General features: G+C 52.2%; 2 protein-coding genes across 6 annotated transcripts in view; one reads left to right on the top strand and one right to left on the bottom strand.

Moving 5' to 3' along the window:
* Nucleotides 1-26,278, top strand: part of STEAP3 (STEAP3 metalloreductase) — a 44,729-nt gene that overhangs the window by 1,534 nt on the left and 16,917 nt on the right. For 4 of the 5 annotated variants that reach the window (XM_045366962.3, XM_005572950.5, XM_045366963.3 and 1 more), the window contains exons 2-3: nucleotides 21,338-21,837; nucleotides 23,518-24,045. In XM_045366962.3, coding sequence (XP_045222897.2) covers nucleotides 21,346-21,837; nucleotides 23,518-24,045 — 1,020 coding nt within the window. In that variant the 5' untranslated portion in view covers nucleotides 21,338-21,345. Of the gene's footprint in view, nucleotides 1-17,060; nucleotides 17,216-21,337; nucleotides 21,838-23,517; nucleotides 24,046-26,278 lie in introns of those variants that run through there. The other variant, XM_065525388.2, reaches the window with a different exon arrangement.
* The window catches only part of C12H2orf76 (chromosome 12 C2orf76 homolog), a 131,268-nt gene continuing 113,151 nt past the window's right edge, over nucleotides 8,162-26,278 (bottom strand). Inside the window, exon 7 of the mRNA XM_065525400.1 lies at nucleotides 8,162-8,177. Coding sequence (XP_065381472.1) covers nucleotide 8,177 — 1 coding nt within the window. The 3' untranslated portion in view covers nucleotides 8,162-8,176. The remainder of the gene's footprint in view (nucleotides 8,178-26,278) is intronic.

The following is a 26,278-nucleotide window of genomic DNA, read 5'->3' as shown; positions in this document are numbered from 1 at the left end:
TTCCTGCCCGGCAAAGTTCCCCCTCCTGCCCACTTCCCCGAAATTTGGGGACAGGCGGCCCGGAGAGGTGTGGTTGGAACTTTGGTCACTCTGGGTAAATGAAGGGGAGGGTGTGCCTAGATAATATGCCGTTTGGGGACCAGAAAGCCAGATCCGTGGGGAGAAGCAGGAAGGTCCTGCTGGAGCCCTGGCAGAGGGCACGGAGAGGCCTCCCAGGTATCCAGGGCCACCTCAGAGATGGACTCCAGAAGTGTGGGGTTCTGGAAATAGCCCCAGGGAGGTATTTCTGTCCATCAGAGTACAGCCATAATATAATTAACAGCAGATATTCCCATTTATGTGTGCCAGGCCTCTTGCTAAGGGCTTTGTGCATAATATCCCAGTTAATCCTCACAACAGGAAGGCACCATTATCTCTTGTTAAAAATGGAGAAACAGCCTCAGAGAGTCCACACATTGTGCAAGGATACACAGCTAGCAAGTTGCAGAAGTAGGATTGGAACCCAGAGTTATCTGACTTGGAGCCCAGAGGAACCTACCAGTGGGGTGAAACAGGCTGTGTCCTCAAGAGGATTCTGGTAGCTCCAAGAATACAGTGCTGGGAACCAGAAGGTCCACAAAACCAAAGGGTCTCACGTGGGTGTGTCCCCTCGATCACCTGCAAGCCTTGTTAAAAATATAGATCCCGAAGTCCCATCCAAAGCTGACTGAATCAGCTAGGAGCACCTGGAGGACCCAGACTGTGTCTTACCCATCTGTGTCCCCGGTGGCCTGCAGAGGGGCTGGCAGGGAGCAGGTGCTTAGCCAATGTCTGATGGGTAAGTGGGCGGAGTGGGGTAGATGGTGTCACTAGTGTCCTGAAGGGGCTTAAATGGAGCAGGTGGCCTCAGCCAGGCAATGTGGCAGCAGGTATGGAACTGACACAGTCTAATGCTGGCCTCAGAGCCAGCAGGGAACTCAGGCTGGGCCACTTGTCCACCTGGAAGTTGAACAGCCTGCCCCAGGTTTGCTGAGGTCCCCAGGACCAGGCCAGGTCCAGCTGGGATCACACATGTGCCCTCTCCAGCCTAGAGATGTCAAACAGGTAGATTCCTCTCCCATTCATGTCTCCTATCCTTGGCTCACAGCCCTTCCCTCCTTGGGCTTATCAGAGACCAGGGTGCTGGGCAGGGCTTCACATAGTTAAAAAGTGAAAGTTCTTGAGTGAAGTCCAAAGGCACACACCTGAGAGCTGGGTGGGTAAAGGTCGCTGGCTGAGTGCTGGGGGGAGAGTCTGGCTTTGGAGCCAGATGGATGAGTCCAAATCTCAGCTCCTTACCCCCAACATGAAGCCCTCAGCTCTGTGAACCCCTGTTCATTTGCAAAACCTTGCCAAGGGCTTCAAACAGGATATCCTCATAAAACAAGGATGCCTATCCGGGGGACTAAGTGTGTGAAGTGCTGAATTTTAGGAGTGCAGTAAATATCAGATCCCTCCTTCTTCACCTCAGGTTTACGCGTTAACCAGTGAGGGGCCTTCCAGGCCCAGCACTCTTCTAGACCAAACCACTGACTTTCCTAAAGAAGGTAACTGAGGCCCAGAGAGTGGCCTCCAGGTTCTGTACTCTGTGGCAGAGCTGGCCTTGGCTCCAAGCCCCAGGGTTCCCAACTCTGTCTTAGCTGATGCCTCCCAGACTGGCAGTCTACGCTGCCTGCTGCATTCTCTGTCTAGCTGCAAATGAACAACTGAGCGGACTAGGGTGAGGTTCAGGCAGGCTGGGGCAGGGGAAGGAAGCAGGTCATTCGGGGAGTCGGGCTCCCTGGTCTTCCAGCTGAGGCTGGATCTGCTCTTTCCCGTCCACCCACCGTGCATAGTGGCCAGGTCTTCCTGAGCTGGGCAGGCCTGAGCTGAGCAGGTTGAGTACTATGAAACTGCTTTCTAGCATCTAGACCAGGGAGGTGCCTCTCGATTTAAAATGAGGATGTTTACCAGTTTAAGTAGTTACTAGAACCTAAGGCCAAATTGGCACCTTTCCTCCCTCTAGGGGTTGGAAGGGTGCATGCCTCTTTTTCCGCTCCTACCTCACCCCTGCCAACCCATCCCAACTTGAGAGGCTTTGGAGATCACAGAACTTGGAGAGGAGAGGGGCAGGGGTCGGGGTGAGACTAGGTGGTCTTCAAACATTGGGCTACTAAAGTCCCGCTTCCTCCCATCAGTCTCCTGCAGCTGTGTCCACCCACCTGTCCAACACAGCCTCCCATGGGTCCCGGGCCTCTGTGTGCTCCAACCATCACATCCTTGGCATGCCACACACCACCACCATCTCGCCTGAAATGCCAGTCCTCATCACTGGCATTCAACCTCCCATGTGCTGGCTCCCGGGCCAAATACTTTACCCATAGGAGCTCATTTGTACCTGGAGACTCTTAGGAGGTCGACAGTGTTATTTTCCCAACTACGTGACTTTCCAAGCACATATGGACCCCAACTTCTTTTTTTCCACCCCTATCCTAAGACTCCTAGACACTAACTAACCGCCACATTCTCCTGTCCAAATTCTGCCTCATTGGTTATTCATTCAACAAACACTGAGCACTAACTTTGAGCCAGGCACTCTAAGACCAGCTGAGTCCCACTGCTGGCAGGATGAGTGTTGTCATTAATCAACCCACAAACACACATGCCCTCTGCGTACGTGTGAATCTGAGTGAGGAGACGCATGGCGGGGAGGCCCAGGACCTATTGCTCATGTGAATGAGCCAGAATGCAAAACCAGAGACGCCCCCTCCCCTCACCCACTGAGCCGGAGGGATCAACCTCTGTGCCTGCGGTGAGGGCTGACAGGCGACTGCTCGTGGCTAAGAAACTCTTACGTTGTCATTTCAACCCAGGGGCAGAGTGTGCTCCTCTTCAGGTGTGGCCTGGCCTCATGAGCACTCCTCCGAATGGGCCAGGCGTTGGTTGCTTCAGCGCTGTAAGAACACTGTTGGCCGGGTGCGGTGGCTCACGCCTGTAATCCCAGCACTTTGGGAGGCCGAGACGGGCGGATCACGAGGTCAAGAGATCGAGACCATCCTGGCTAACACGGTGAAACCCCGTCTCTACTAAAAAATGCAAAAAACTAGCCGGGCGAGGTGGCGGGAGCCTGTAGTCCCAGCTACTTGGGAGGCTGAGGCAGGAGAATGGTGTAAACCCAGGAGGCGGAGCTTGCAGTGAGCCGAGATCCGGCTACTGCACTCCAGCCTGGGCGACAGAGTGAGACTCCGTCTCAAAAAAAAAAAAGAAAAAGAAAACACTGTCACTGGAGAATTGTTTGATACTCAACTCTTCCCAGTCAGTCTGTCTTCTGCACGCCCACAGTTACCGGGCAGCGCAGGCAACAGGTGAGCACTGATTGTTCCGCAATCAGGCAGTGACTTCCTCCATCTCCGCCTTCTGCTTAATGAGAGCCAGGTGGGAGTTCAGCAAACATCGCTTGTGTAAGCCTTCTTTTTAAAGGTGTAAAAAAAATACTGCCCCAAGATTATAAAGCCGACTTTGGTACATGTAAAGAGATTTGGGGTTGGTGAATGGGCCCACTAAGCTTTATTTGGTGGTGTCAGCTGTCTCGGGTCATGTGTAGACAGCAGGGCCCCCAGAACTGCCATGCTGGGGTCTGCGAGTGAACAAGCTTCCCATTTCTTTTATGTATGTATGTATGTATGTATTTATTTATTTTGAGACAGACTCTTGCTCTGTCGCCCAGGCTGGAGTACAGTGGTGTCATCTCGGCTCACTGCAAACTCTGCCTCCTCATTTCAAGCAATTCTCCTGCCTCAGCCTCCCGAGCAGCTGGGATTACAGGTGTGCTCCACCACGCCCGGCTAATTTTTGTATTATTAGTAGAGACGGGGTTTTGCCAGTTTGGCCAGGCTGGTTTTGAACTCCTGACCTCAGGTGATCCACCTGCCTCGGCCTCCCAAACTGCTGGGATTGTAGGTGTGAGCCACCATGCCCGGCTGCTTCCCATTTCTATAAGCATCCAACTGGTGGGGTGGCCAGCAGGCTATGGCGAGTGGTGCCTGATTTTCCCAGTGGGCTTGAGAGGGTAACGGTACACTCCCTGTCAGGGCGAGGGTCTCTCTGAAGGTGAACTCTGGGTACACAGCTAGAGGATACAGTGGCTGTGAGCTGGGCCCTCCGGGTGAGGTCTGGCCTGCATATTGCCACAGTGGGCTTGCTGGCATCCAAGGGGGCTTTCTGGGTGACCATCCAGGCCTGCACGAGGGTCAGTAGCACACTGAATGCAGTGGAGTTTGAGAGGACCCACCATTGGCCGTCAAATCGCCCCAACCTGGGTGTAAGGCCAGAGCAGCTGTGGGAAGTGACGCCGGGCCCTCTGGAGATGACCCTCTGGCCCTTGGAGATGTCTCTGGACTGGCCAGAAAGAAGGTGGTACCTGGAACTGGAAGGAAAGGAAGCAAGACAGTGCTGGGCCCAGCGGCCAGAGATCAGGGTGATGGGTAGATGGAGGGGCGGGCATCTGGGAAAGCCCTGCCCTCCTGGTGTTCCCAGATCTGAAGGCTGGAGGTTGGAAACCTTGTGTCACCCGGGCTGGTGTGAGTTTCAGTGGGGCTGCTGCTTGCCCTTCCATGACCTTTAACATCTGGCGCGGCTGCGTGGGGGGCGCTGAGAGGAGGGGAAGTCCCAAGGTTGAGGGAGCTCGGGGTAGAGCCAAGGTCTCAGTGAGAACCCCAGGGGGCAGCTGTCACCGCTGACCTGGAGCCCTCCAGGAACATGTACTCTCCAGCTCCTGTACTCTCAAAAGCAACAGAAAGGTTTGCTTTCCTCAGGTGCGATTTCCTCACAGTGCAGTTTCTCCAAAGAGATCTGGAGACCCCCCCAGCAGCTTTGATAGGAAAATAGAGTCCTGTCCACCCCACACCAACACACTGAACTAGAGACTCTGGGCCTGGGGCTGCCCAGAAACCCACCCACTTAAACTGCCCGGACGATTCTGGTGTTCACGAACATTTGAAAGCACTGCCTGAGAACCGCTGGCTCAACAGGTATCCACCAGCTTCACCTAAGCAGAGCATGATGTGAGGGAGTGTGAGGATGTGCTGGGGTGGAGGGCACATAGTTCCCTCCCTCAGCTGACCACAGAGCACCCAGAGTGGCAGAGGGGCCATGTGCAGTGAGTGGCCACAGCAGAGCAAGGAAAGGTGCACACAAGAGCAGTCCTAAGGAAGACATGTGTTTAGGGGTTTCACATTCACTGTTTAATCATCAGGACAGAGAGGGAACGCAACCTGCCCAAGGTCACACAGCTAGCACATGGCTGGACCGGAATTCACACACAGCTCTGTCCAGCTAGGTCCACCAACTAACACAGCTGCCTCTGTGAATTCAAAGCAGGGAGAGATTGTCAGGGGTGGGGGTTGGGGGAGATGGCCGGTGCCTTAAGTGCCCAAGGCCTTGGGCTGGGATCTTCAAGGAAGGGGGATTGGGATGCACCAGGAGGATGTCAAGATTTGAGATGGAGGGAATGCCATTGGCTGTGGTGGGGGGTGGAGTGGGCAGGGACTGGAAGGAGGGGTAGTGGAAGTCAGTCCCTGCCTACCGGCCTGTGCTGCACTCCGCGGAGATTCAGCAATCTAGCCCTGCCCACAGGAGCTTCCATTCCAATAGGAGAGAAGAGACCCAGGGGGCCACAGAGCACAATGAGGCCTTGGCTTGGTGTTTGGTGATGATAGAGGAAACCTGCCCAGAACCTGTTTATCAGATGCTCAGGGATCTGATAAACAGGTTCTGCATGCGAGCTTGAGATAAAGATGCCAGGGATACTTAGATGTGCCCTATTCCAAGATCGCTGGGTTCCAAACAAGTTGAAAACAATAGAATACACTTATCCCTAAGAATGGACTTGCACATAATTCACTTCAACAACCCAAAAGCTTCCAAACCTCCAGCCTCCTTTGGGCTGCCGATGTGGCCTCCAAGGTCCACTGAAAAGCCATCCCCAGCCAACAGAAACATGCCTGTGTCTTCTTCAGCCCCCGTCCATGCTTTGCCCCAGAGACAAGTGCTGTCGTCTGTTTGTGGGTCTGTCTGTCTGTCTGTGGGTCTGTCTGTCTGTCTGTCTTTCTCCCCATTGTGAGCACTGACAAGCAAGTAAAGATGACAATGAAGCCTTTGTGGGCACCAAATGCTGAGAGCATTATCACTAAGCCAGTGGCAACCATGGTGGCTGCAATAAATTTCCCCCACAGAAATTGATAGATTGCCACTTTCTGCAGCCATTATGCTTGCCTTTGTATCCCGAAGAGTAAATGCCTCTCTCCCTTTCTTTCTCTCTCTCATGTGTGTGTGCGCACATTAGATGACATTTATTCATTTTATGCATCCTGGGTTCTACTGGTCGTCCCACCTCAGTTCCTGTAGCAAAGAGACTTGAGTCTGAGCCACTAATTATCACCAGTGAGGTTTCCTTCCCGAGCAGGAAGCAGCAGGCCAGAGCTGCGCTCTCTCAGTGCACTCTCCAACCAAGCATCAGTCACCACTCCCGGTCCAGTCCCTGCGGCCAAGAGCTGGCGTGCAGGCTGGAGGAGGCAGCTGGCTCTCTCCCTGGCAGGTCCCTGAGAAACCAAAAGTCAGAACCAAAGCCAGGCTGTCCTGGTTGGAGACTGAGCCAGAAAGGTGGCTCACCTCATGGTGAGGCTGTCAAGTGACCTGAGAGCCCCAGACCCTCAGACCCTCATGTCAGCCAGATGTCGCACCAGCCTGCTGTTGGTAAATCTGGCTATGATGCACATCCAAAGTGGCATGGGTCCTGTGCAAACCCCTCCCTCCAGCTCCCCAACCCCCTGACCCCTGGCCAGCTGGAGGGCGCCCCTTGAATCTCCAGGAGGTCCGAGGAACTTGACACCTCCCAGAGATCTGTACTGCCTTGGAACAGGCTGCAAAACGTGCAGTATAAAATGGGAAATATGTATCATCTGCACATTTTCATGGCCCCCTTTTGAGGAAAGGGAGTCCAAGTTATTAAGTCAAGAGGCTTTTAAAAGTCAAAGGTTCAAGGATTTATCACACACAGTTGCGTGTGTGTGTGTGTGTAAGGATGTTAATGTTTATGATGCATTTCTGTGGAATGCAGGCCCATTGGGAATTGTAAATTTTTCTTATTGGTAACCATTTCTGCATTGGTTTAGCACGGAACTGCTGCTGTGAGTAATTGAACCGGATTTTTCTAGAATGATTCGAAAATCTAGATGTTTGTAAAAAGCTCTCTAAATTATTCATTCACTTTTATTTTGCAAAGTGGTGTGATGATAAACTCTTTTCCATCAGACCTACCTTGCGCGCATGTGTATTTCTGTGGGGATTGGCTCGAGTGTGCTTGAGCTTTCTGTATTCTCTTTTGTAGGAACTTCTCAGCCTTCCTTTTAAAAATATAATAATTTTTTAATGATGTCTAAATAACGATTCCAGGCAGTATTACAAGAAATATAACAGTAAAATGTTTGTAAGAGTCCATCAGAAAGGGAAAATGCCCACAGAGAAAATAGAAATATACCAATTAGATGTGTATGGCTATAACCAAGCTTTTAAACCATGATTTGAGACTGGCATCCTCCATCCTCTCTCCCCTCAGGTCAGCTGTGGGAGGCTAGGGGTGGGATAGCAAGAGGGACCTGGGGTCAGGTGGGGCCTCCTGGACCCCAGGCCCAGTGAGAACCAAGCCTGGGGGTTTGGGGATAGCGGGCAGCTCTGGATTTGCAGAAACAGCCTGAGAATGAGAGGCTGGAAAGTGTGAGTTGGAGCAGCTCATTGAGGAGACAGAAAACCAAAGGGGAAGAAAGTAGAAGATGCCAAAGCCTGGTGCTGAGCGGGTGACCAGCTGTTACTCACGTCCCGAGCAATGAGCCGCAGGCCCTCGCCACCCCAGAGGCAGCTCGAATGCAGGGACTGGACGGGCCCAGGGCACAGTGGAACCGGGGCAGGCAAGAGCCAGCTCGGGGCCCGGAGGAGGTCCTTTAACCTGTCCGGGCCTCAGTTTTCTCTTCTGCAAAGTAGAAGGAATGAAAGCCTTCCGCAGGTCAAACCTTGTGCGCACATCCTCAGGCACGATCCCCGACTTCGCCTCGCGGGCACTTCTCTGCATTTGACTCCTGGTTATTGCAGCTGTGCCCATGCCAGCCTTTGTTAGGTTCTCCTCTCTGTTGGGGAAGATGGAATTCACGCTGTAGGGGAGGCCCGGAGTTGCTACATGGGGCAGTCACAGGGTGGGGGACTTCCCTGAAAACTTCTTATTTGCATACAATGTGCCCTGCTTTTGACTTACACTGTAAATTTCAGATCCATAAAATGGGAAAGACTTTGCAGAAGCTGTTATTCACTTTACCTGACTGGGAGATGTTGATTCTTCATATCCAAGGGTGTTAGTTTTAATACTAACATTAGCATGTGGGGAGGGGTGATCCAGACGATGGTCTCCCCATCCCCCCACCACCTACCCTGGGACCTCTAAGGGAAAGTACTTACCACCGTATGTTAGTTGCATCCTGTTACCTGTGCTGCAGAACCAAGAGGTGGGGAACTTAATTCTGCCTTGTAGAGGCACTGGGCCTTCCTGTTGAATTTAGCTAGTTGGGGGAAAGGCACTTCCCAGGGAAAAAGATTAAGCCTATAACCTAAGCAGAAAGAAAGCAAGAGCTCTGGGTGGGAAGTGGCCAGAGACACAGACCAGGCAAACACAGGTTTAGAAGGGCCAAGGAGACAGCACATCTACCAATGGCAGCAGCCGGGCCTTACCTGCCCTGACACCCCCACCTAATGGAGACTGGGCAGACCCCCTCCAAATGGTTGCTATGCCCTGGCCCAGAAGCCTCCAAAAACCCTGAAGCCATTGACTCAGCATTCCTGAAGGCTCCTTCCATGAGTTCCCCCATACCAGGCTGCACCTCAGTGCACCTTAGATCTGGTGTTTGATTTTCACTTTGACCAGAGCTGCAGCAGTCTCTTTGCTAATATGTATTTCCAGTGTTTAAATTCATCTGTGCATAAGTCCTCAGTGTTACTAAGTTTATCAAATAGCGAAATGCTTGACTAGGTCTAACGATGTCACCAAGCTACAGAAGGGATTAGAAACTCATAGTATTATTATTTCATCACCACTGAGTATGAGAGAGCCCCAGCTAGGTTCTGGGGAGAACTGCTATGACTCACAAATACTCCCCTCAGAATCTAGTCTTAAATCATTCAAACCACAGAAATGTATTGAGCACTTACTGTGTGCCAGGCCCCAGTAGGTGCTAGAGGCACATAAATGAGTTTTTTATTGGCCCCCATCCAATGAGGTGACAGACAAGAGAACCAGTGTGTGCAGCCAATGGTAATGTGACCAAAAGTGCAGAGTTAGTTCCAGAGCGCGAAGTCCTCCCTGTCCTAGATGCAGGTGGAAGCCAGGAACTGCTCCCCAGGCTGCCTGGACCAGCCTTTTGAGCTCTTGGGACTCTGGCAACGTCAAAGCTGTTGCAAAAGTCAGAGCTCTTGCAAAAGTTGGAGCTGGCCCATGGCAGGTGGTTGGGAAGTGGCTGCATGACTCTCCCCATGCAGAGCAGTTACAGGGTGGAGGCCGACTTCCAGTATCCCTGAGAATCCAAAGTAAGAGGCCACTGAGGGGCAGGGGAGGGCCCCTCAGAGGCTTCCAGTAAAAGGCAGCGCAGCAGCTGGACAAACCAGGAGAAGATGTGCATCCCTAAGCCCAAAAATCAGGTGATGTGAGGCAGGCCGAGCTCCGTGGCAGACACCCTGAGCTACCTCTGTGTGTCTTGGCTAACTCTGCTCTTTCCTTACTCCCATGGCTTGCCCTGCCCAGGAGCAGGGCTGAGGCCCATCCCTGATTCAGTAAATCCTATGCCATAACAAGGGGAAGGGTGGGGGCAGCCACAGCCTACAAGACCCACCAGTCCCAGGGTTTGTGCAGCTCCAGGTCTCCCTGGAAAGCAAGAAACCACTCAGCTCCAGACGCTGAGGCTGCAGATTCAGCTGCCACTGCCTGATGGCCTCCAACCTGGCTGGATTAACCGGCCCATAGGGAGCTGGCTGCCCCTACAGTCCAGCTCCCTGGCCTCCCTGGGCAAAGTAAAGCCCTCCTCCGTGGCTCCATAGTGCCCAGTCATCCCCTCATTCCAGCACTTTGCTCCTTCCTGCATTGTGTAGCTGGCCTTTCTCCCAAGAGCCTTAAGAGGGCAGGTCATCTTTGGCTACCTGTATGGCCCTGGCACCTTGCTCCATGCTGGGTATACAGCAGGTACTCTGGGAATAACAAATAAGAGAATTTCTCAGAGGAGGTTTGGCAGGACAGACCATTGCATAAAACTGCACAGGCTGTGCAGAGGGCGCTCTCCACAGCGATTACTATGTAAATGGCACCTCCTAAAGTTGTGCTGCATAGGGACCCTAGGGCTTGAGCATGCCCCACCCCCTCTGCTGCTTCAAGCCCCTGGCCTTGGTGCTGACGGTTGGGCTTTCCTCTTCCCCTTCCCATCCGGCACTGACCATCTTCCTTCCCATACGCTGGCAGTGGGTAGTAATGAACTGTCCCAGTGAGCAGTTCTCCCAGGCTGGGCTGTCAAAGCACGGTAGTGAGAGACTCCTGGTTGGCAAGCAGGCCATCTGGATTCTTGGTCAGCCAGGAGACTCTGTCCTTTGGGAATATCCTCCCAGTCAAGATGTTAGGGGACTCCCGGATCCCCAAGATCTTTATGGTCCCCTAGAAGTGCTTCCCTCTGCAGCCTGCAGTGGGCCTAATGACCCACATGTAGCCAGGGAGTGGTCCCATGGGATTCGTTTCATTGACTCAGCTAACAATGCCACGATGACTGATCACCTTCTTCTCACCTGAGAGACCCAGCCTTGGGCAGCCAAGGGGTGTGTAGGGACAGGGCATATACATGTGACTCTCAAGACCTAGAGGAGCTCAGAGAGAGCATGAATACGCGAAGTCCCTATGAGCAGGGAGGACTTTCTGGACCAAGTGGTCTGGGAGCTGGGCCAACTGTAAAGACCCAGGAAAAAAAAAGTCAAAACAGAGTTGCTCTTGCATGCAAGTGAGTGGTTAGTTCATTCACCCCTTCCACAGCCCTTTCCTGAGCACCTACGCTGTGTTTTTCAAAGTGTGGTCCCCACACCAGCAGCACCAGCAATTCTGAATGTGGAGCCCAGCAATATGTTTTCATCAGTCCTCCAGGTGACCCTGATGCAGCTCAAGTTTGACCTGATGTGTCCTAAGTGCTGGGGTTTGCAAACGTGAGTTTTACTTAGTTCTCACCTTGAGGAGCTTGGAGTTGGGGAGAAGATAGACAGGAGAGAAAACAGTACTGTCCAGTGAGACCGATTGCTCTGGAGGGCCATGGAGGCAGAGGAGCAGTTGGTGTGGGCTTGATTCTTGCAAGGGTAAGTGGCCTGGAGACCCCAGTGGCATGACTGTCCCTGGCAGGCAGCCAGATGTTAGGACCAGCATCCCCTAGAGGGCTCAAGGAGCCCAGTGCCCCAGTTCCCAACCACCAGGGCCGTAGCCTTGAGCAGCAGGCCCTCCTACTCTTCCTTCCACCCCAGATCTCCTGCTCTGCTCTTCCCCCATCTTCTTCCCACTCCCGAGTCCCAAATAGCAGCAGGTCTTTTCCTCCAATTGTCTTGGGGAGAAGTGGGTATGTCCCTCCAGGCCACTATCTTAGAGCACATTTTTAGAAAATTTTAAAGTAAATTTTTCCATTAGGCAGAGAACACCATGTATTGATTTGGGTGCATCTATTTCTGCTTTACCCAGACAAGAAGATTTACAAATTATCCTAGATAGGAATAAAATAAAAAATGAGCAAATTAAAAGGCCCAGAGCATAGCACTTTACTTGTCTCATATAATCCTTCCTACACCTCATTAAAGTGAGGAACATCACCCCACAGTGCAGATGAGGAAATGGGGCTCAGGAAGGTGAAATGACTTGGCCGGGCCACCAGCTAGCAAGTGGTCAGGTGGGTTATGAAAATCCATCCCTCTGCTGGGCCCTTGCTGGTTGACCTTGCAGTTTACTAAGGTGACTGATTTGGAATAAATCCCAGAGTGTTCTAACGCTTTCCTGAGCCCATGTCCTGTTGGCTGCATGGTGGGACCTATGTCCCATTGACTGCATTGTGGGGAGTGGCCTGGCCTGCCTAGGGAAGCTCTCAGTGACAAATTGTGGCTTCAGCTGTGCTATTTAGAGTCCCAGGGGCTGAAATGATCCTGCTTAGGGAAGAGATGACTTTAGGAGGAAGAGGGACTTAGAAGATTTGCAGCTGTGTGCATGTTTCCACCTGCACATCCTGCTATAAACCCTCAGCCATGTGGGTGAGTAGCAGATGGCGCCTCCCCCACACCCCCTGGAACACATCTGCCCTCTTCACTGACCCAGGAGCTGGTGGGGTAGACCTCAGACCTGGGCACTTGGCACACACACATCATCCCCTGGGCCCTGGAATGGCACTCTGCTTGCATGGATGGCAGAGAAGTAGCTGTGTGAGCAAAGGCCAAGAGGACAGTTTAGCCCAAGGCACCATTTTTACAACAACAACAGGTAATGGTACTGATTATATAAGCCTCACTTGTCCAGAGGTCATGGGGCTTAGAAACCTCAATTATGTGGAAAACAAACAGGAAATAACTTCAGAAGGTTGCAGAGTCACTGTGTTAGTGTGGTCTTTGTGTTGCTATGAAGGAATACCTGAGGCTGGGGAATTTGTAAAGAGAAAAGGTTTTTTTAGTCCATGACTCTGATGGCTGGAAAGTTCAAGATGAGGCATCTGCATCTGGGGAGGGCCTCAGGCTGCTTCCACCCATGGTGGAGGCCAAAGAAAGGCAAACATTTGAATGCTCTGGATTTATTCCGGATCAGTCACCTTAGTAAACTGCAAGGTCAGCCAGCAAGGGCCCAGCAGAGGGGTGGATTCGTATCCCACCTGACCACTTGCTAGCTGGTGGCCTGGGCAAGTCACTTCACCTTCCTGAGCCCCATTTCCTCATCTGTACCATGTGTGCAGAGATCACCTGGGGACAGAGGAAGCAAGAGAGAGAGAGGGGAGGGGGCTGTCAGGCTCTTTTTAACAAGCTGCTTTCGAGGAAACTAATACAGTGAGAATTAACAGGAAACTTACTTGCCCCTCTGCCCGCCCCAAAGCCAGGGAGGGAATCCACCCCCATGACCCAAACACCTTTTACTAGATGCACCTCCAGTATTGGAGATCAGATTTCAACATGAGGTTTTGGGGGGACAAACCTCCAAACCACAGCAGCTACCAACATTGGTATTAAAAATCCATCCAATGATTTAGGCTCATGGAGCGTGCTTAAGCTCTCATTCAAAACATGTTTACTCTTGGTTTACACACACTAGTAGCAGTCTGCCGTATCGCAGTTTCCTTTTTTAAGTAACAACTTTTTAAATAACTTTATTGAGCTATACCTCACATTACCATGCAACTCGCCCATTCAAAGTATACGATTCAATGGTTTTTAGTGTATTCAGAGTTGTGTAATCGTCACTATAATCAACTGTGGAATATTTCCATCACCCCAGAAAGAAACTGTGTACCTGTGAGCAGTCACTCCCCATTTTCTCCAAATCCCCCATTCTGGCAACCACTCATCTACTTTCTGTCTCTATTGATTTGCTTATTCTAGACATTTATATAAATGAAATTATGTAATGTCTGGCCTTTTGTAACTGGCTTCTTTCACTTAGAGTAATGCTTTCAAGGTTCATCCCTGTTGGAACATGGACGGGTACTTAGTTTCTCTTTATGGCTGAATATTATTCCACTGGATGGATAGGCCACATTTTGTTTAACCCTTCCTCAGCTGATGGACGTTTGAATTGTTTCCACTTTTTGCGTATTATGAATAATGGGTGAAAATGTTTTTGTGTGGATATACGTTTTTCCTTCTCTTGGATATATAGAGTAGTAGAGTTGCTGGGTCATATAGAAACTCTGTTTAATGTTTTGAACAACTCCCAGGCTGTTCTCCACGGCGGCTGCACCATTTCACAATCCCAGCAGCAGTGTAGGAGGGTTCTGATTTCTCCACATCCTCCCTGTGTTTTAAAAAAATCTATCATTGTAGCCATCCTAGTGGGCGTGAAGTGGTATCTCATTGTGGTTTTCATTTGCATTTCCCTGAGGGCTAATGACGCTGAACATCTTTTCATGGGCATTTGTATATCTTTTTTGGAGAAGTGTCTTTTCCAGTCTTTTGCCCACTTTATGTAGGTTGTTTGTGTTTTTTTTTTTTTTTTTTTTTTTTTGGTTGTTTGTCTTTTTAATACCGAGGTGTAAGAGTTCTTCAGATATTTAGAAATAGGTCCCCTTATCAGATATATGATTTGCCAAACTTTTCTACATTCCAAGTTGGCTTTTCACTTTCTCGATGTTGTACTCTTTCGATTTCCTCAGCAGCGAATTAGCAGGACCTGGGGGCCTTTAAGAGGCGAGCAGGCAGACAGACAGCACCCATAAAGGCCTGAGGATGAGAGAAGAGGCAGAGCTTATACAAACGCTCTGTGAAAACTGAAGATGAACCCCAGGCAGGTTGGGGTGATCCCTGGGGTGCTGGGTGAGGATCTGATTTTGTACTGCATTTCGGAAGGATTTCTGCCCCCAGAGGCTACATAGGCTCCAGTGGTGTATGCAGTCAGGCAGAGAGATACACAGAACCTCTACAGTGTGCCGGGCATGGTGCGGGGTTCTGGGTGCGTGTGGAACAAAACACAGCGATCCTGCCCTCCCAAAGCTCAGGGAAGTGGGGGCAGGGGGTGGACAAGGAGCACGTGAAAAGAAAGACCACAGGGGAAGGACTCCCAGAAACAGCCCAGCCACAGAGCAATGCCCCAGGTGTATATGGGCCTTGGCTACTTCATGCCCTTGAGGGAAAATCAGTATTTTCATTTTACATATGAAAAAACAGGTTAGAGAAAGGACTGACATGTCCAGTACCTCCCAGTGAGAAGATACTCAGGGTAGACCCCAGACCCAGTTCCTTCCTCTTTCCCTCGCTACACGTTTTCAGTCTAGAAAAGAGTTCTGTGCAAGAATTTGTTTGTTTTTGTTTGTTTGGTTGGTTTTTGTTTGAGATAGAGTCTCACCCTGTCGCCCAGCCTGGAGTGCAGTGGCGCGATCTCGGCTCACTGCAACCTCCGCCTCACAGGTTCAAGCGATTCTCCTGCTTCAGCCTCCGGAGTAGCTAGGATTACAGGCATGCGTCACCACACCCGGGTAATTTTTGTACTTTTAGTAGAGATGGGGTATCACCATGTTGGCCAGGCTGTGTGCAAGAACTGACGTTTTCACCTGTGACTTGCTGAGCCCCGGTGCTGGTTGTGGGCACATACTCGTTCACCCAGGGACATGCACTGCTGATATGTGCCTGCACTCTGGGCCATCGTGGGCCCCCTTTGCTCAATGCAGGCCCCTCTTTCTGAAGTGCTTTTCTTGGGCTCTCTCTCAATTCGTCAAGGCTCAGCTCAGGCCCACCTCCTGCAGGAATCCTCCCAGTCCCCGCTGTCGGAAGTCAGTGCCCTTGTCAGGAGACCTTGAACACTTTAGTCCACTGCCTGGCCCTCCCAGGGGGCAAAGGTCTCCAGGGTGTGTGTGGACTTCCTCAGGGCTTGTTAAGGCTCATTCCCTGAGAGCAGGGAGGACATACAGAGCCTCCCTTGCACCTACATTTGTTTACATATAAAGAAATAGAGCAGTAATAGGAACATGTGCCCCCAAATGTAATTTTACTGACCAGATAAAAAAAAAATTTTTTAATTGAAAATTAAGTAGCCGGACGTGGTAGCATGTGCCTGTAGTCCCAGCTACTCAGAAGTCTGAGACAGGAGAATTGCTTGAACCTGGGAGGCAGAGGTTGCAGTGAGTCGAGATCGCGCCACTGCACTCCAGCCTGGTGACAGAGCGAGACTCCGTCTCAATAAATAAATAAATAAATAACAATTTAAAAAAAAAAATTGAAGATAACTGTGGGCTGCTTGAGGACAAGAACTGGGTTATTTTCTCTCTCCTTGCTCAGTCAGTCCCCACATGGGAGGTGTGGGAGACACCCCGTTCTTGGCCTGCAGGCTGCCCCTCCTCCATTTAGCTGCGGGGTACCACAGCCAGCCTCTGATTGCCGGTGGCCCCAGCCCCTCCATCCACACCGACCTCACAGCAAACTCTCCGTGGCCACAGCCTGCCCCGGTCACCCATGTCCGAAAGGTGATCAGTGTCCATGAAGAAGAGGCCAGGGGACTGTGGATGTCATACCGCTAACCATTAGTGACCTGCACAACAGCAGACAGCAGCTGGCAGGCAGGTCCATGGGCCAGGCGTGGCTCCCAGCCATAAATACAGGCTGTAGTTCTGCCGGAAAGAGGGAGGGGACAGACAAGCCTGGGCAGAGACCCAGAGGGGACCGGGACACCCGAGCCTCCATGCAGTTCTGTCCACAGCTTGGGAGGAGAGGTGGGCAGGTCTGCGTGCAGGAGACAGGCCTCGGCCCACAGAGCTGCAATCTGATCCCGTCTGCTCCCTCTCCAGTTCTATAAATAGAACCCCCAGGGAACCAGGGCCCAGACAGGATTAGTCACACCCTCACCTCAGGCCGCAGGGACAGGCCTCTGAGACTTCCAGGACATGTACCACCTGTCCTGCCCCCAACCCCTGCCAGCCTTCAGCAGGAGGGCTCGTGCTGAGCATCAGGAGGGGGCAGAAGAATTGAACGTGGCCACCGTCCATGAAGAAGTTAGAGAAGAGTACACACAGCACACATGCACACAAGAGTAGGACACGTGCACACACACACACACACAAGATTAGGAAACACAAGTGCACATACAACCAGTCAGAAAAGAGCTCTGAGCTTTTACACACATTAACTCATTTCGTCTTCAAACAGCCTTTAGAGAGGTATAATTAGCGTTCCGTTTTAAAGGTGAGGGAACTAAGGCACAGAGAAGCTATGTAACTTGCCCAAAGGCACCAAGCTACTGAATGACGTTTGAGGCCATGATTTCTCCCCAGGCCTTTAACCACCTGCCTGACTCCTCCCAGCCGAGCGGCTCTGCTCCTGCATCAGAAAGGTCAAGGAAGAGGCCGCCTAGGGAGCAACACAAGGCGGCATTACAAGCAGGCGTTTTCCTGTTGCAGACTGCATTTTGGTGGCAAGAGAAGCTTTGGAGGTGCTTAACGTTTAGTTTGCATTTATCCTACAGCTGGAAAGCAGGGCCCCTTAGAACCATAAGTCTAGGACTTTTCATAGCTCCCTAGACTGCTGGGGCTCGGCAATCCCTTCCCACCTGTGATTAGCTTTGGCGTTCAACAAAGACAGGACTCAGAATCTGGATCTGCTCGCCTGGCTTCACTTTGGGCTGGTTCAGTTTCCTTTTGAGGTAAATCATTCGAGGTTTTTCAGGGATCCTCAGATGCACGTCTGAGTGAAGCCGCCCTGGCTTCTCCTTCAGCTGCCCCCTGGGCAAGAGCCCGGGCCATACCTGTGCCATGCCTGAGCTCTGTCTCTAGCTGCCCGATGTCCAGTCATCGGCGGCGGGTCTTATTCAAGCCCCTCTTCCCCCAGCACACACTAGCTTGTAAGTCCTCGGGGTGGGGACCGCTTCTCACTCATCTTCATATGCTTAGGAGTGTTCAGCACAAAGTCACTCAGGAGAGGGGAGGGAGGGGGGACAGAGAGGGCAGACATAGAGGAGAGGCTTCTGTCCGGAGGGGTCCTACTTAGGATCAACCAAATCGTTAGCAAATGTTGGAAAGATGGTCCGGAGGCTTCAGGGTGGCTACTCTTCCTCCCCATCAGGGCAAAACTCCCTGGGACTTGTGTCTCCCTGTGGTTGGGGACAGGCCTGGGTGTATCTGTCCCAGCCTTGACTGACCACAAGGGGAGCCTTGGCCCTCCCGATTGCAGGAGAAGAGGGATTTGAATTCACCTTGGCTCAAATCGCAGATGCTGGCCTGTGAGCCCTGAGGCCATCTGCAAGGCCCTTGGGCTGACATAACTGTCACCCAGCTCTTCATCCTCCTTCCCTGGGGTCGAAGGGGTGCCGGCAGGGTCTTCTACCCTCCCTCCGCCTGGGCCCTGCTGCTGGCATGGAGCTTCGTTTCTGTTGGCAGCCAGTGTTTGCTTAGTGATTACTGAATGCCATTTGCTGGGTGCTTATTATGTGCCCAGCACTGTTCTAAATGCTTTGCACAATTTACTCCTTATTACTTATTTACTCCTATAACCTGACCATAAGGGAAGTGCTGCGATGGTCTCCCTTTTATAGCTGAGAAAACTGAGGCACAGACAGGCCCATGGTCACACAGTTCAAATGCGGCAGAGTCAGGACCAGAATCCAGGCGGTCTGGCTCTAGAGCCCGGCTCCTGGACCGAGCAGCCTTGTGGGCCTAGTGCAGACCCGCCTGCCGTGGACTCACTATAGGATGGGTCAGGAGGCCCGTTGTCACCTACAAAATGTAGCTTACCACCCAGGAAACGCTCCCAGAACCAGGCAGAAAACGTCGTCTCCTATTCTCAGGGTGGCTGCGCCCAGCGTGTGTGGGGTGGGGGTCTTGGCGGGTGCCTGCATGTCTGTGCGGGTGTGTCCCCATCTGTGGACTCGGGAAGCACGATCCCCACAAAAGCAACCCCTCAGTGTCTCACATCAGCCAATCCCTGCTATCCTGTGACAGGCAGGGCCGTGTTTGAAAACCATGTTAAAGATGCACAAGAGGCTAAGGGAGTTTCCCACGCTGGCAGAGGCAGGACGGGAACACACGTCCCCTGACTCTTTTTTTTTTTTTTTTTTTGAGACAGAGTCTCGCTCTGTCGCCCGGGCTGGAGTGCAGTGGCCGGATCTCAGCTCACTGCAAGCTCCGCCTCCCGGGTTCACGCCATTCTCCTGCCTCAGCCTCCCGAGTAGCTGGGACTACAGGCGCCCACCACCGCGCCCGGCTAATTTTTTGTATTTTTTAGTAGAGACGGGGTTTCACCGTGTTAACCAGGATGGTCTCGATCTCCTGACCTCGTGATCCGCCCGTCTCGGCCTCCCAAAGTGCTGGGATTACAGGCTTGAGCCACCGCGCCCGGCCGTCCCCTGACTCTTGACACTGAGAATGCACCTCCTTCCAGCTGGCCTCTCGTCCCAGCCAGTGTGGTCCCAGCTCTGCAGCCATCTGGGACATCTCTGGAAAGCTCGCTGTTCTCTGTCTGGGCAGTAAGATGGAGTGAAGCTCTGACTGCCGAGGCAGACAGACCTGCCTCCTGCTCTACCTCCCCTCAATTATTTGTGCTGCCTGACACAAGTTCCTGAGCCTCCCTGAGCCTCACTTGCCTCCTCTGTAAAGTGGGAATGATAACTGAATCTACCTGCTGGGGTTCTTGTGAGGACCAGAGGCCCATCACCCGAGGAAAGGCCTGACAGCAGTGATGGGTGTATGGTAGGCATTCCGTTAACAGGAGCTGCTGCTGCTGCCTTGTAAAAGGAACAACCACAGTTTCGAAAACCTCTTAAGATTGCATTGTTTGTCATCTGAGAGCAGAGATTGTGATCTCCATTGACAAAGATGGAAGCTGGGGCCCAGGGAGGCCCACAGACTTGTCTGAAGACACACAGCTGTTTCATAGCAGAGCCGGGCCCAGCCTCCTGGTCCCCCTGCCCCATCTTTGTGTCAGTCCCTGGACCCACTCCTCACCTGGTCAGGTGTCCAGAGGTTCCAGGAGAGTGTTGTGGAAAAGTGGGAAGAGGCCGACACCTATGCAGGGTGTCGAAAGTCACCCCGACTGCTCTGCTGCCTTGAGGCAGGGGTTCTTAAGCCCTGTGGAACTGTGGGCTAGTGAAGCTTGTGGACTTCTGCTCAGAATAATGTTCTTACATGCACCAAATAAAATAGCCTAGGGTTACAAAGGAAACATGTTACATGGAAACACGGTGAAAATATTTTTTAAAAAAGACTACAGTAGCATTACGCATGCTTCTTTATTAGCACATTAAATAACAAGCTCTAGTGGCAGATCTAATGTCTACCATAATTTTATTTTTACTTTATTTTAGTATTATTATTATTATTATTTTGAGACAGCCTTGCTCTGTCACCCAAGCTGGAGTTCAGTGGTGTCATCACTTCAGTCTTCAACTCCTGGGCTAAGCGATCCTCCTGCCTCAGTGTCCTGAGTAGCTGGGACTACAGGCATATGCCGCTGTGCCTGGCTAATTTTTTTTTATTATTATTATTTTAGAGATGGGACCTCCCTATGTGGCCCAGGCTGGCCTTGAACTCCTGACCTCAAGCCGTTTTCCTGCCTTGACCTCCTAAAGTGCTAAGATAACAGGTGTGAGTCACTGCACCTGGCTAGCATAGTTTTAAATTTGTGCTTAATTTAAATAGTATTAGGATAAACTATTTACAGGTAAATTTATGATATAATTTTGGCCAGTGTTAATGAAAAATTATGTTGCCTACCTTCATACTTAAAGGAAACAGCAAATTTTAGTTAGAAGTTGGTGACAATTAATATATAATAATTTTTCCCATCCAAGTTTACTGTAGACTGCTGGCCTGAGTCCGGGGTTTCCTCCACATCCACTCGTATCTTGGGCTCAGCAAAGAAGATCGCAGGGCACCCACCCTATCTTAGGGGCCCATTCACATGTCTCTCCAGTCCTGCCCTCAGAGATCAGGGTTTGGTGTTCATTCATTCATTCATTCATTCAGCAAACACTGAGCACTGCCTCTGTGCCAGACTATGATACACAGTGAGATCCAAGGTCAGATGAGATGAGGTCCTGCCCTCAAGCTGTTCACTATCCGTCAGGGAGAGCATAAGAAGAACCGCTCCAAGATGCAACATGTAGACAGGTATAGGGACATGCTCACCCTTCCTGGTCATCAAACACCCAGCGATGGTGAGGCTGGGGTTAGATAGTCACTCCTGGCTAGTGACACTGTCCATTGCATCATCCTTTTGAAAAGAAGTATGGCACTGCATCACGTTGGTCATGGAAATTCCAGAGTCCCCTTTCCCAGCACTCTCACTCTGCCAGCTTTTCCCTGAGGAAATAATTCAGCAGGAGGGACAAAGGGTGGAGGGCAGAAGTCCTCCCTGCTCTTCCTGAGTCTGTGTTCTCCCCAGGGAAGGGGCTGTGTTGTGCTCACCTTGTTCCCCTGGTGCTGACGTGTGGTAGCACTCGGTGAACACTTGCTGGATGAATGTCTGACTGCCGTGTAGTTACGACGTATAAGAGGAGGGAGGTGGCAGAAGGGGCAGTCCAGGAGCCCTCCACTGACCAGGTTCCTGACTTCTCTTGCAGCCACCAAGATGTCAGGAGAGATGGACAAGCCACTGATCAGCCTCCACCTGGTGGACAGCGATAGCAGCCTTGCCAAGGTCCCCGATGAGGCCCCCAAAGTGGGCATCCTGGGTAGCGGGGACTTTGCCCGCTCCCTGGCCACACGCCTGGTGGGCTCTGGCTTCAAAGTGGTGGTGGGGAGCCGCAACCCCAAACGCACAGCCGGGCTGTTCCCCTCAGCGGCCCAAGTGACTTTCCAGGAGGAGGCAGTGAGCTCCCCAGAGGTCATCTTTGTGGCTGTGTTCCGGGAGCACTACGCTTCACTGTGCAGTCTCAGTGAGCAGCTGGCTGGCAAGATCCTGGTGGATGTGAGCAACCCTACAGAGCAAGAGCACCTTCAGCATCGTGAGTCCAATGCTGAGTACCTGGCCTCCCTCTTCCCCACCTGCACAGTGGTCAAGGCCTTCAATGTCATCTCCGCCTGGACCCTGCAGGCTGGCCCGAGGGATGGTAACAGGCAGGTAGGTGCTGGGGGAATAATATCCATCATAACAATAAATATAAATGGTTAATTTTCATTGAGTGCTGCCAGCATGCCAGGCTCTTTTTTTTTGGTATATTATCATAGCTAATCCTGCATCACTGCAAAATTCCATTTTACAGAACAGGAAATTGAGGCTCAAAGATATTAATGATCTTACTCAAAATCCTATAGCTGGTAAGTTGGGATTTGAACCCAGTTCCTATGGATCTGAAACCCATGTTCTTTCTGCTATGGTAACTGGGTTTCCTAGAGGGCAAGGAGGAAAAGTTTGATGACTTTTTGCTATTTGGAGCCAAGAAGGAGAGAGACTTGGCTTTTAGAATTGGACTTATAAGGAGGAAAGTAACACACTTATGTACCAGGCCCTGAGGAAGGCAGGCATGTCTCAGACCTTTTCTTATTTATTCTAAGGGCTTCCAAGAACTGATTTCTCAGAAAAGTCAACAGCAGGATTTTCTGGGGCTAGATAATGGCTCCACAGAACAGCTAGAGCTGCATACATTTCTTGCCACGAGGAGTTCTTACCAAGACAAGGTGGTTTTTAATGCCACCTTGGTTTTTAATGCATTTTCTTGGTGAAAGAATGCCAGACTCCGTGTGTGTGAGAACTTCCACCAGTGAGTCCAGCCCAGGTGCCAGGCTCTGTAGGACAGTTTCAAGGTGCCCAGCTATACCTGACTACAGCACCTTAAATGCAGCCTATGTCACGGGACTCCCAGGTATGGACCAGGAGGAACAGTGGGGAGTGTTGGGTGCAGGGCGTGGAGGGAACAGAGCAAGCAGGCTGGCTGGAGAAGACTTGGAGGAGGGCTTTGACCTGGGCCCACCTCATGCCGTCAGGCTCAGGGAGCAGGAGTGCATTCCAGTCTGAGGGAACACTCTGAAAAGGCACAGAGATAAGAAACAATGCTCCTAGACCTCAGTTTTCTCATCTGAAAAATGAAGACAATAGTACCTACCTGTGGGCTCATGGCAAGGCAGAGAGATCATATATGTAAAGCTCAGCACAGAGTAGGTGTTCAGTCTGTGTTTTGAGACTAGACCGACCAATGCAGTGTCAACAAGGCCCACGGGGTGCTTTGGGATCTGAGGACTCCAATGTGCCTGCAGGGGGACCTCGTGGGTCAGAGCAGTGGGCTTCAAGGCAGAGAGGGCAGGCTGGAGCTGGCTCGTGGAAGACCTTATGTGCTGACTGAGGGCCCTACTGAGCCGAGAGACATCATCAAGGGGGGCGATTCTGAACTGAGGGATGGAGCTGCAGCCACCGCTGCCCATCCTGCACCATATGCAAAACTCTTTTGCTGAGCGGCTCCCAGGGCAGGCCACAGCCTTGGCGACAGCCGTGTCAGGGGCCCATGGGGACAGCCTGGATGAGCATTTTGCTTGTGACTGCTATGTCCATGAGCTGGGCAAGGCGCTTACTGTTCGCAGCTTCTCTCCTTGAGTAGTTGGTCTGGCTGGGCAGCTGGGCCAGAGGCTGGGAGGCCTTGGCGCCAGAGAAAATACCCCTGGCCTGGGAGCTAGAGTCCCATTAGCTCCCACCTGTACCATTGACTGGCAGCTCACTTGGACAAGTCCCTGCCCCTCTGGCCCTCAGTTTCCTGCCCACTCCTGTGGCCTGTGACCCCATCTGATTGCCCCGCTTTTCCTCCCATAGGTGCCCATCTGCAGTGACCAGCCGGAAGCCAAGCGTGCTGTCTCGGAGATGGCGCTCGCCATGGGCTTCATGCCCGTGGACATGGGATCCCTGGCATCAGCCCGGGAAGTGGAGGCCATGCCCCTGCGCCTCCTCCCGGCCTGGAAGGTGCCCACCCTGCTGGCCCTGGGGCTCTTCGTCTGCTTCTATGCCTACAACTTCGTCCGGGACGTGCTGCAGCCCTACATGCAGGAGAGCCAGAACAAGTTCTTCAAGCTGCCCGTGTCCGTGGTCAACACCACACTGCCGTGCGTGGCCTATGTGCTGCTGTCGCTGGTGTACTTGCCTGGCGTGCTGGCGGCTGCCCTGCAGCTGCGGCGCGGCACCAAGTACCAGCGCTTCCCCGACTGGCTGGACCACTGGCTGCAGCACCGCAAGCAGATCGGGCTACTCAGCTTCTTCTGCGCCGCCCTGCACGCCCTCTACAGCTTCTGCTTGCCGCTGCGCCGCGCCCACCGCTACGACCTGGTCAACCTGGCAGTCAAGCAGGTACCCATCCCACGCCCTTCCTCCCTCTGGCAACTCAGCACATGCTTGTCCAGTGCCCTCCACCAACCAGGTGCAGCCGATACCCACAGGTGCAGCCTTACCAGGTGCCAACTGCAGATTCTGTTCTCATGGGGCAGCACCCACATCCTCCTGCCCAAGATTTTGAGTATCAGTGAACAAAGCAGATGAGAATTCCTGCCCCCATGGGTACATCCCAGCTGGGGCAGACTTCAACAAAATACAGCAGTGAATTATAGTGGGCGTTGAAAGGATCAGGAGTGCTAAGGCGCAAACGAAAGCAGGGGTGGGTGGTGGGGGTGCAGTTTTGAAGATGGTCCGGGAGCCCTTGCAGAGTGAGTGCTATGTGAGCAGAGCTGGAAGGAGAGGAGAGGGTCTGGTGGGCCGCTGGGGTGGTGTTGCAGGCCACGGGGCATAGGCCTTGGGCAGAAGTGTGCCTGGTATGCTGGAGGAGCAGCCAGGAGGCCCATGTGGCTGAACGAGGAGCGGGTGGCAGGCGAGGCCTGAGAGGAAGGGCTTCAGACTTAGGCTCTGAGTGAAATAGGGAGCTGGTGAAGGTTTGAATTTAGGCGTTGATCTGCCTGACATTTTAAGTGGTTCTCTCTGGGTTTTGGCTGAGAACAGACTGTAGGAGGTCAGAAGCAGCTAGCTGCTGGGGCCAGCGAGGAGGCCGTGCATATGCCCAGATTTGAGGCAGTGGAGGCTGGAGGCAGTGGGAGCAGTGGAGGAGCAAGGAGATCCCGAAGGCACATGTGAAGCTGGAGTGCACGGAATTGCTGCTGGAATGGGCCCGGGGTCTTGTGGGGTGGTCAAGGATGACTCTGGGGTTTGGGTCTGAGCACCTGAGAGAGAGAGTTGCTGTCAGCGGAGATGGGGGAGGCTGCAGGAGTCAGCGTTCCAGATTTAGGCTTGTTGTTGTTGTTCTTTGTTTTTTACTGGGGGTGGCATTAATCATTCATTTAGAAAATCCATATGGCACTTGGTTGCCAGCAGGATTCCTGGGAAGTGGAGGGCCTTCAGGCCACACCAGGTGGGGACCACCCAGGCATCAGCTGGCACCTGTGCCCACAGAAGCAGGCCCCTGATGCTCCCTCCTGGTCCACAAGCTCACGGGGCTTGATTCTTAGTCCCAAGCTCACATCTTCAAGCAACACTGTCTTTCTTTATTTTCTCCAAATGAATTCCACCTCCAGTGCCCAGCCCTGGGTCTGGTTGGTAATTAGGTCCTGCCCACTCCAGGACTCCAGTCACCCAACAGGGTTCGGCCCAGGTGCTGGTGAGACACTTCTCATCCACCCCTCATTCCAGCCTGGCAGCCCCTGCAGCTCCTGCTCCTGCTTAGGATGCAGGGACCTTGTTGAGGCTGGGCCCTCCCCTCTGAGGATGGGGGATTGGCAGGACTGGGAAGCAGGGCTGGGCACCTCCTGAGAACCACAGACCTCAGCCCCTACTCACTCTCAGGGTTGCTGCTTCTCTGCCAGTAGCTACTCGACTGCCCTCATCCTTTGCCACCCACAGATACTGGCATCATTGCATCTGTGGGCTCAGACTTTCCTAAGACAAAGGAAGAACCCCAGACTTCAGGCAGAAAAGCAAGATGCTTGATGGAAATGAGAGGAAGGGAAGAAATCAGTCATGAACCCTTAACAAGAGCTCGCTGTGTTCCAGGAACCATTCTAAGAGCCTCATACACCACTGTGAATTCATTTAACCCCATCTCATCCCTGTAGGCCAACTGCTATTCTATCCTTATTTCATAGATGAGAAATCCGAGGCACAGAGGGGTTAAGTAACTGGCCAAAGTCACACAGCCAGTAAGTAGCAGAGCTGGGATTCAGATCCAGCTATTTTCCAGATCCATGCTTATACCCACGCTGCTTTCTACAGGGAAACCAAAGTAACAATTGAGTAAATGATTTCAGAACTAGGTCATGCACTCACTCATTCACTGAGCACCTACGCTGCCAGGCCCTGGGGCCACAGAAAGGAGTAAGAAAGACACAGAGCATCTGGCTGCTTGCCTCAGCTGCTGTGGGGCAGTGTGGAGGCCTGAAGGCTAGAGCCTGGACTCATGCTCTCCAGCATCGCTGACTGCAACAAAGATCTTGACCTTGAGCAAGTTACCGCCCCTCTTATGTCCTCGGGGCCCTGATGGGTAGATCAAGCTCTCTCCTAGTGCTAATGTTTTTGATGCTCTTTGATGATATTTTCTTAC

This window comes from Macaca fascicularis, chromosome 12 (genome assembly GCF_037993035.2).
Source record: "Macaca fascicularis isolate 582-1 chromosome 12, T2T-MFA8v1.1".
Taxonomy (NCBI): Eukaryota; Metazoa; Chordata; class Mammalia; order Primates; family Cercopithecidae; genus Macaca; species Macaca fascicularis.
The sequence above is the reverse complement of the archived record's forward strand: the minus strand, read 5'-3'. Positions and strand labels throughout refer to the sequence as shown.